This window comes from Anoplopoma fimbria, chromosome 5, assembly GCF_027596085.1.
Source record: "Anoplopoma fimbria isolate UVic2021 breed Golden Eagle Sablefish chromosome 5, Afim_UVic_2022, whole genome shotgun sequence".
Lineage (NCBI taxonomy): Eukaryota > Metazoa > Chordata > Actinopteri > Perciformes > Anoplopomatidae > Anoplopoma > Anoplopoma fimbria.
In genome coordinates, this window is record NC_072453.1 from 15,957,292 (window position 1) to 15,968,546 (window position 11,255).

The following is an 11,255-nucleotide window of genomic DNA, read 5'->3' on the forward strand; positions in this document are numbered from 1 at the left end:
TTGGTACCTGACGACTCACTTCTGAATTACAATATTGAAGTTTTGAGTTGCTCTCTTTTTTTTTTTTTTAAGACAAGCATGACAGATCTCAGGTTCTTCAATTTGATGGATCATTAGTAGTCCCGATGTTTGAAAAGAAAAAAAGCAGAATTTTGGGGAAAATCATACATAAAACAGGTTTTTGAGTAATTTATATATTTATATTATATTCTTAATAATCTTTCAATCCCTGAGAATTATCTTTATATCTCTCTTTCTGCTGATCAAAGTAAAAAATTATAATCATATTAATAACAATTTTTTTAAAGTAAAATGTAATGTCTGATGGTTAGAGAAAGGGATCTGAAGCTCATTACAAATACATATGGACAACAATATCCAAACAGGTTTCATATTTAATGAAATCATCTGCTGCTTTTCTGGATGAGAGCACGCTTACTGTTGTCCTGTGGGTCACAATATGGTCTGTTTACCCTCTTCTCATGTATTTGAAATCCATGCTTTTCTCCTAATGCCTGCAGAGACAACCCAACCTTAACTGTTGCATTGTTTATGTACAATATGTTTAGCCTGCTATGTTGTATGGCAAGGCAGTGTTGCAAGTCTATACATTCAAGCCCATGGGCTTCAAGACAGATCAGAGCAGAAGTGGGCAAACACTGAAACTGACTTTGGTTTTTTCATAGATTACCCTTTAGTTAGAATGGCTGTAATCAATGTTTCTATGTTAGCAATAGATCACATGAATAATTGTATGTTAAAGGTTACAGGCATAGTGATGAACCAACAGAGCATTACGAACCTACCCTCAGCTCCCATTCAGCTCCTTCAGCTCAATTTAGGGTTTTACGAGTGCAACTTTACTGCTTTTATTCATTCTCAACACTGTAATTAAAACTGTTTTGGGCTGCAGCCAGTAGCTGTTTTTAGCAAAAACATGGTACACTACCTAACCAGCACCAAACAGCAAATAGACAAAGTTAGCGACTAGCTGGTGAACGTCATGGAGCATTCAGCAGCTAAAGAGCTGGATATTTCCCTCAGGAGATGGAGGAGACCAATAACAGAGTGAATTTTGGAAGTACATTTACCAGGTGGCCAAAAACCCAGCTCAAATTAAAGTGTTATGTTGCTCCATATTTGATGGATGTGCAAATGTTGATTCATTTTCACTCAGGTGGAACAGCTGTAAGCAGAACAAGCAAGGAGCAAATAACTGCACAGCCAACCAGAACCAGACGCCCTTACCTGAAGGTGAAAAGCTGCACAGTGACAGCGGCATATCTGTGGACAGCCAAAGTCTGCAGGAGCAGCAGGGCCAGACTCAGGCACAAACAGGTAAAAACACTAATACCTGTACCTTCACAGAAGCCACTCCCTTAATAATTCCTTTAATCATTAATCAAACTATTGCACTTAAATTGGGCGTAAGCACGTTCAGCACAAAAGTCAATGTTTGTCTTGCGCTGAATTCCTCTGGTAATGTGTTTCTTCTAATCCATAAATATGTGTGATGGGTTACTGTGAATGTACACACAGACTGCACCCTGAAAATGTCACTCCGCGCCAGTCGAAAGTAAAGAATTTCCCCTCAGGAATAAAGCGTCTGGTTGTTTCACCTTGATTGCAACTTTTCAAACTAACAACACTAACGACCATGTCATGTGCTCCTGGCAGTTTCCAGTCCTGCCCTGACAAACCAGTTTTAGAGAATTCAGAACCTTTAAAATCACATGCTTGCCCAGATTATGGTAAAGGAAGAAAACAAAGTGGTGCAAGCAGGAGAAAATAGCATTCAGCAGTGTTCTCTCTGGGTTTTCACAGTATCTTAAAGTGGTAATAGTTGAGATGTGTGGCGGCATTTCTTGTTACTAAATTATCATTTCCGTTGCCAGTAGACAGAAGTGTGTGGAGAAAGAAGCATCTTTCCCTTGAATTGTCTGCAATTATGTTTTAATGGAACTGGTCAGCCTGAGAGGCTACTTTTACCAATGTTGCTACAGCAGGAAATGTACAAATTGAAAAGCTCATGAACAGGATGTAGGTGGAATCCTTATGGTGCTATATTAGTCAGTCATAGAGAGCAATTTGTAAGATATTCTCAGAATATTCCTTAACATGAACCATTCATTGATGAAATAATTCAAAGTTTTGTTAAAAGATAAATGTTATTAGATTTAAGTGATAAACATTCCTATTAAAAAATGACATGAACTTTTGTTGCAGTTGTCACCATGGATGAGGAGCCTTGTTTGCTCCTTCCTCTCCAAACCAGAGAGAAAGTGGAGAAGCTGCTGTTCAGCGGCAGCGAAGGAGACGACTGCAAACACATGGAGGACAGCGACTGGTGCAACCTGGCGGGCCTCCTGGGATACGAGGAGAAGCGGATCGCCGCCTTCCAGCAGGAAGAGAATCCTGTCCGCGCGCTGCTGTCTGACTGGGCGAGCAAGGACTGCGCCAGCATCGACACGCTGTGCACGGCGCTGCGCAAGATCAACCGTGACGACATCGCCCAGAGTCTGGTGCTAAGCCCGAGTGCTACGAAGCCCACCGCCACCTCTGTGGTGTGATTGAAGCTCAACCGTGAGCAAAACCACCTTAACCCTTATATTCTCCCATGGCCTCCCTCACTCCACATAATTCATGCCAGAACCGCTTTGAGCTATTGCCTCATGAAGCCAGCAGTCAAATACAAGGAGTCCTGAAGAATCATTTCATGTTTAATTGAAGGAGAAGAAAGGGATAGGCCCGAAATTAGACAAAAAGGGATTGAATCGCAACGTACCTAATCACGCCAAAACCCTTCATGTAACCATCAGGATATGCTTGCAATCAATCATGCTCACACTTCAAAATCTACACAATTCAAAGCCTATGTTAAAGGAAACTGTCTGTAATCATTCCATTTTTGTGCCTGTATATCCACACAATTTGACATCCAGTTTACCGTTCTCCGGCTTTATTGACCATAGAGCAGCAGAGGGCTTTCAACTGAATTTATTGTGGACACCTGGCTCTTTCAGTCCCAAAACTTGATCCTCTGCATCTTTATTCTTAAACATTCATAGTCAATTTCTCCCATAAGTATAGTATTCATAAGCCAGTGTTGTATCTTCAAAAAATCTATACTAACAAAGAGGAGTAAACGTCTGAAGAGAATACCTGACAAGAGACATTATTTACATGCCGTGTTAGACTATTCTAGTTTAAGTTGTCAAAAGACCCGATGATGCCCTACATACCACAGAGTATCTGGATCTTTGCAAATATGACAACCTGAGGAAGGATGCTTGGACACTTTCTGAATTAACCTTTTCTCCTTTAGCAACAAACAAAAGTCAAGCTATTTAATCTTATTTTAAATATGTGTATTAGATTCAGAACATTGAGCTTCAGGACATGGAATCTAAACTAATTTGTTTCTGCAGTTTTTTTTCTGCTACAAGAACTGGACTTTGCCAACGCGGTGGTCATTGACTGAGGCAACATGAGACACTGTTCTATGTGCTCAGACCAATCTGCATAACACAGGAGCTCCCACGAAGACTCACTCATCCTGACCCAGAAAAGGGACGGACATAAAATCCAACTATGTATACAGTATGTACATGGGAAGACAAGTACACACACCATACACATACACACACACACACACACCTACAGTATGTAACCATGCATGTACTACTCAAACGAACAGACACAGAGATCATGTGTACATTTACATACGTATTCATTGTAGAAGACAGAAACACAGAACACTTCAGATCCTGCCATATTCTGAATGGAACACTCTTATGAGGGGACCATATATTGTTTAAACTGATTATTAGTAGCCTCTGTGTCTTTAAAAAGAATGTCCAAAATCCATATAATTTGCAATGTGTGCTATAGATGGTGAAATGCTACCTTAACAGTAAACAGCATGCATTAACTAGCAACTCATTGTCAGCCAGTGCAGAGATTCCAAGAAAAACACATAAAGAATAATCAGGATGCAAAACAAAAATCCAGGGTTTTCTATATATTTTTTTCCTATTTTCTCAGGGTATCTTGAATGATTGTGTTCCTGCATCAATATTACACTTATTATTGCACCCTCTATAGACACTGTGTTTATACAAAGCAGTGGCGTTTGCGACTGACAATCCGTCAAACAAGTGAATAAGACAGGAAAACGGGCAAGAGAAAAAAGAAAAAGGGTGTCTTGTTTCCTCATTGTTTGCAACAATGACCTATGGATAAAAGACAAGTCAGTGGAGACATAAGTCAAAGGATGTGGGATGATCTGACCGAGGGGAAGCGGAAAAGTTTTGGATTACTTAAATGTAAAGGTGAAACCCAGGATCTGCATTTGCATTAATAAGCTTGTTTAAGCATGCATTGTGTTGTGTTGCACCCATTTGGTTTGAATTTGTCAAAGTTTACTTCAAAAATGGTTTTATGTTGATATTCTTATGCTGCCAACTGAGGACCACTGGCCCCTTTTTGTTTTCTTTCTTTTTGGGGGAAGATTTTTGAAGGAGCAAACTTACCTAAATCATCGACTTCATCTGTTACTTTGAGGTACAGATTGTACATTGTTACTAACCACTATCATTCTAAGCATCATGCTGTAGTGTTACTTTTAATGAAGGTATTCCCACTCTTCTCTCTAAGGATTGTTGTATTTTATTTCCTCAATAACAACTGTAAATGGTATTATGTTTCTCTTATTGTCCTATAGATTAGTACTTAAATGTGTCATTTTGTGTATTTTGCATCCCAAGTGCCTGGGAACTATTTCAGGTGTCCGCTGATGCTGTACATTTGTTGTTTTTAGCTGTTTTTCTAAGTATGTTTTGTTTTTTAACTTGTAAATAATTTGTCTTTTTCTAGTTGTTATTTTAGTTTCAAGCCTAGAAGGCTGTACTGTACAATGTCTTTGTGAATGGGACGTTGTTACAATATCAATGCTGTTCTTTTTTAAAAAGGGTACGAAGGGCAAAGGGAAGGTAGGTGCCTTTGTGTGGTCGGATACTTTTAACAAATTATTCACCACCAGGTGCAGCCTATAAATGTAGCCACAAATTTAAAATACCTTTAAGGCTAATCAGTTCTGGAAAGGCTATAATCGTCTATTTGTAAAAACACCACTTCCCACCAACCTCAACTATACTACATTATAATATACTCTGGTGTGATTGCTCTGTACAGCGAGTCAATCATTTTGCAGTATGACATTTTTGGGAAATATGCTTATTAGGTTTTTTTGCAGAGAGTTATCAGACAAAAGCATAACCACTATCATATGTGTGCATTCTATATAAAGGCTACAGCCAGCAGCCACTTAACTAAGCAGAAAGACTGGAAACAGGAGAAACATCTAACATGGCTCTGTACAAAGGTAACAAAATCTGCGTACCAGAACCAAGCCCCCAGCAATTTTACATCGTAGCCAAACGGTGGAATTACAATTTCCTGGTCCGTCACGTTATGCCATTGGGTCCAAATACTTTTTCCCACAGACTTACACTGTGAAAGAGACATCATGAAATGATTGGCTTATTTTTTTTTAAGAGGTGATTAGTACAAAAACTTGATAGCCCTTTGTTAAATCATTAGGTCCTAAAAGTTTCAAAATGCACAATTCGACAAATCCAGTTATTCAGTTATTTTCTTTCCTCCGTTCATGTAAATAGACGATGTTGAATGAAGATGTTTTCCATATTAGCCTACCACATATTACCTTCACTAAAAAGCCCTTCGTTCATTGTACTAGAACTTAGTCAACACTTTCTTCAGAGTTGTGAACTGTGACTGAAGATGGAGGAGTTTTCCTTGGACAGTATTTGTTTAGTTTGATAGATATGAGAGGTTTAATAAAGTTAATTGATATTGAATTGCGTGTACAGTAAACCCAACTGAAGGTGAACATGTCATGATATTGCACTTGAGAGTAACAAAGTAGTCTTGTAGATAGGGGTTTGGGGGGAGTGTAATGAAAAAAGTCCTGGTAATAAGACTGACAGGGCAACAGGACTGAATGGTACAGATCTGAGAAATTCTGAATGTTCCTTGTATACTAATACTGTACTATACTTAATGTGAATTTGCAAAATTCCTACATCAGACAAGCAGTAACCAATAATAAAGCTCTGAAATCCACTTAAACCCTGTATTGATCCAACAATGCACACACAAACATAAGAGTGCATGCACTTGTTTCTTCACAAACATATGCTCAATCCTAACAAGCACACACACACACACACACACACACACACACACACACACACACACACACACACACACACACACACACACACACACAATGTATATTAGTATGGAAGCCCAAAGTGTTCAACAGTAAATAAATAAATGAGATAAATACAGTAAATTGCATTAATCAACCAATAAATCGTGATATTTTTTAAAGTCATTATAAAATGTAGTCATTTTTATGTTGCATAAAAAATAACTTCAATAGAACTAATTTCTTAAATTATTTAGAATGTATTGGTTCATACATAGCTCTCTGTGTTACACAATTTATTCATTGGATTATTTATTTCATAATAACTTATTCATGTATTTCATTTTGTAGAACTTCACTTTGGGGCACCATAGATACAGTTTGCCCTGGGGTCTTTTGTATTTTGACCTCAGGATGGAGGAGGTCTGTTCATTTTCCTCAAGAGTTTCTAAAGTCCTTCTGACATGTAATCCAAGCCAAATGAAACAGACTGATTACTCGAAGCCTCAACAGTTGCAGCCGAGAGAGGGATTGAAGAAGAAAGGGGTGCTGAAAACGGGGTAAAGAAGGATTGACTAGTTCCTTTTTTTAGCTTCAGCAAACTGACTGCATAAGTTATGGCATTGCGTGTGGTCAATGTGGCAACACAACACTATAATAATAGAAACCAACAGCCCGTCAAGGCAGTTAGACTTCCTCTGGTGAGTGATATGCCAAGGGAGTGGTGCGTGAAATGACGCATGCTGGCACACTGGCTCCAATTGGTTTCATATTTTTATGTCACTGTTGGCTCAAGTCAATTGTGAAGTAATAAGTGTAAAAATATTGTGACGAATTTGTATACTTTATGGTCAAATAGTAAATATTTTATTGTTGGAAGTCATATATGTGACAAGGTAAGACTTTATTGGCCACCAGAGGGGAATTGAGCATGACAAAAGACAGACTACAGAGGTAGGAAACATATATAGAACAGTTAGATAAGATAAGATAATCCTTTATTAGTCCCGCAGCGGGGAAATTTGCGGGGAAATTTTTATATATAATTTGTTATATATAATAGATACATAATAGATTCAACACATTGAAAAGCTGTATGCATTTCAATACTTAGTGAAGTGATTAATTTGTATATTGTGCAGATAGATGTATTTGCTACACGTTTGTTAATGTATGTGCAGAGATTTTGAGTTTTTAAGATGTAAGAAAATATAAATTTTGGTATATATATATATATATATATATGATATGATATTTCAATATTGCTGTTATAGTCAGAAGTAGAACCAGATAACACTGTACATGACAAAGCTGTAATACTGTTGAAATACTGTGGGTGAACACAGTTTTATTTAAATTTAACTTGAAAGAACCAGATGAAACAAAAAACAAAAAGGACAATTCTGAACATTTGCAAGGAGAAGTATCCTGCAATCTTTGAGCTGGATGGAAATTTACCAAAATTTGAAAGGGAGAGAACGGATGATCAAGCAACCAGTGACTTGCTGATTTCATTTTTGAGGGGACTGTGAAGAACATGATAACAGCTGCACGCCTGGTCTTTCCTATACAAGGCATTGAGGGTGGACATGTTAACCGATATCCCTTAAGATTAAAATTCTGTATCAGATGAAACACAAACTATTGTTACTGTAATAAAGCTTTAATTAGTGTATTAACCATTATCAAAACAAAGCTATATATATTCACACACCATATATATGAATGAAGAATGTAGCATACGTAAAAAAATCAATTTATGCCACTAAAAATGCACCCAAACTGTAAGAGATGTTTTTTTAATCAGAAAGACAATACTCTCTGTTTCACTGTGCTCCCAGTCCAATTAAACCTAAGTTAGCAACAATCTTTCCCCTGCGTTCTTGCTCCCTCCACTCTGACCTGTTTCTGCTTATTTCAGATCAGGAATGGCATCAATGGGTTCTGACCCAGTCCCAGTACCCAGGATCAGTTTCTTAGGGAACCATGGTTGAAATGGAAAACACATTCCCAAGCTAAATGCTGCTAACCTCCAGTGAGTCGTTAGCGAGGAATGTTTGATGTGTGAAGGGAACCATGTGTGCAGTGACATGTGGTGGTGAAAGAGGATAGGCCACGTTGAGTTCGGCTGACCAGTTGAGTTTTAGCTTCATGTTGAGTGAAGAAAAGTTGTCTTCACTTAGTCTGTATAGCCACAACACTGATAATCTGTGGTCTTGTGTTAACCTAGTTTTGAACAAACATTACATGCTGATTTATATTATGTTAATTTGCCTTTATACAGTAAAGCGCAGTTAGCTGAGTTACAAAAATACATTATTTTTATTGCTACTTTACAGAAAGCCGTGAATAAGAAACAGAGTAACAGAAAAGGGAGCAATTATATAATTCAATTAAATGAGTGAGAAGATACTTAATTGATGATTTTCAGGCTGCACAGTTCACACGGCTAATTTACAACATGTTATGGTCAGTTTTATGACTCAGTCTCAGTGTGGTCTCAGAATAACGTTATTTATTCTGCAAATCACCTCTGGGATAAAGTGAGAACGAAGAAACAGGACTCCCTCAGGACGGTCCAGAAATGTGAGGTTGTGAAACCTTTGCCATGTAAAGAAAAATAAAATTACAACACATAATCTCTGAAGGTTTATCCTTCACATCCCAGAAGAATTCAAATTAAATCAAGACTTGTTCAATGCAAAGCTATGTTTTTTGTTAGGTAGTAGCTTGAGCAGAAACTAAGAATACAAAATGACGATCTAGCCTTAAAGCTACAGTTTGAACTTTTGGAAAAAGTAGCAAAATAAGAGTTATTTCATATATGGTACAGTAAAATACTTGACCTCAGTCTTCTAACCTCAAAGCCTTTTGTGCCTCATTCTATACAAGTTAGCACAGTGTTCCTTCAAAAGGCAATGATAAGAGGAGGTCAAAAGTCAGAGGCATCTTCACCTTTACGACCAAGTGAAGAGCATCTCTCTGAGGATCTCAGTCGACGCTCATGATGATGTATGACTGACTGTGGCAAGCCTGCAGATCCTTCCAGACGATGAAACACGTGTTCTGTTTGGATACGGAGGACTGAGCAAAATGAGCGGGACAGTAGGGAAGAAGTGACTGATCTCCTCTGAAGTCAAAGGTCGTCGTCTCACAAGGTGATAGAGCTGGAGTCGCTTTCTTTTCTTTCTGAGGCGTGAATTTGAGGGTCAGTTCCAATTTGAATCCTGTTTTGGATACAATACATTAAAGGTAGTACCACTTTGAAGGTTTGAAATTACATCTTCCGTATAATGAATTCAGAAACAGGTTTCTATTATCTAACCAAACAGTAACATTCACACACTTATATTGAGAGTAAACCAAAGCCAGCTTTTTTAACAGAGGATTGTGACTTTGAAGCTTGAGATAGTTTGACATGTATCTCGACTTGAATTTGGAGAATTTTTTTAACAGAAACTTTATGGCATTATGGAATTGTATTATGGGAAATGTATCTGGTATTTTTGGAGTTTGACCTAAAGGAACTAAAAGTCAGGATACACTGTCCTCTGCTGCTTCAATTTTGACTATTGCTTTAATGCCTCTCCTAAGCCATACAGCTTTTTGTCCTCTAGACAACTTTTCAAAACTTTCAAAAACAAGGCAATACGGTACCAATTATTCAAACTCTTTCCTGGTCAAACAATAGCATGTGCAGTCACATAAATAGTATTTGTCTATCAGTGTTATTCAGAAATGTCATAATGCTGGGCACATTGGATTGTCTTGGCCAAACTTTTAGTAAACTATAAAATATCAAAAAAAATTACAGAATTAAGATTAACGAATTAACATACAAAAAGAAAACTTCACTGACTCAGGCATTCAGGTACGTAAGAGATATGATGTGCTTGTCCTTTTCAGAAAAATAAATACACTGTTAAAAAAACATTTCTTTGCCAACCTTCTGAAATGATAAATGTGCTTCACCTGACATGCCACTGCATCATTGAGGAGGAGCTCCCTATTGTGTGTAATCATAATTCACTTTTACCAAAACATACTTAAATTAGTGTATAATGGTTATTGCCTTATCCCAGAATTGGTAGCATCTCTGTGATATGTGACCAATGGACAAACAAATATAGTAGAAAATGTCAGCCTACTGATATGGGATTTGATGAATGAAAATTATTTCTGAAACATAAATGTATCATCTTTTTAACCCCATTTCATCAATATACTGTATAAGATACTCTTCTTGTAATATTTTCAATTAAACTAGGAAAAGCAATCATAAGTTTAAAAAAAAAAAAAAAAAAAAAAAAAAAAAAAAAAAGGAAGTAATTATATTACATCTTCATGGATTGTGTATTGGTTAACTGTATGTTACTGTAATTCCATCATCAACTGTATCCTGTATGACACACTCAGATCAGTGAGGGGAATCTCTGTGTTCTGGCTGTGTTTACACTTGGCTACTCAGAGGGGACCACGAAACCCATCGCTTTTACAAGCTGTCCATCTATAAAAATGAAGTGATGTGGTTTCCCACTCTGTTCTATTATTCTGCTCTTCGTCCTCCTCTCCCACCTGCCTCTGTTTGCTGGAACAGAGAGTGAGGCTCTGCCAGCGACGCACACAATTAAGTGGAGAGTGATGAAATTATATCTCCGGCCAGCGCAAATGGAGGGATGAGGGGATGGAGAGGCAAAGTGGGAAGGAGGGAGAGTCCATTCTGTGTCCCTCTGGGGCCAAGGGAAATTGTATTAGGCCTATAATAGAGACATTTTTCACCTCCTTCTACATCATCCTGTTATTCAATGCCTCCTCATGTCCTTTCCTCTCTCCTCTTTAAAGATGGTGCATCATGATTTAGAATCCTTTTATTATTCTCTATCCTTTTATTGTGCTCTGCATTGTACCTTATCTGACTTTATTTTATTTCACTGCCACATGATGTAAATAAGACAGAATACGCCTTACTGTGGCTTCAAAAAAAATGTAGTAAAAAGTCATCAATGTGAAGTACATTCAAATC

At 37.6% G+C, this 11,255-nt stretch overlaps 1 protein-coding gene across 1 annotated transcript in view; it reads left to right on the top strand.

The window, feature by feature from the left end:
- Nucleotides 1-6,139, top strand: part of ngfrb (nerve growth factor receptor b) — a 28,315-nt gene extending 22,176 nt beyond the window's left edge. The window contains exons 5-6 of the mRNA XM_054598840.1: nt 1,178-1,338; nt 2,227-6,139. Coding sequence (XP_054454815.1) covers nt 1,178-1,338; nt 2,227-2,570 — 505 coding nt within the window. The 3' untranslated portion in view covers nt 2,571-6,139. The remainder of the gene's footprint in view (nt 1-1,177; nt 1,339-2,226) is intronic.
- The last annotated feature ends 5,116 nt before the right edge of the window (nt 6,140-11,255 follow it).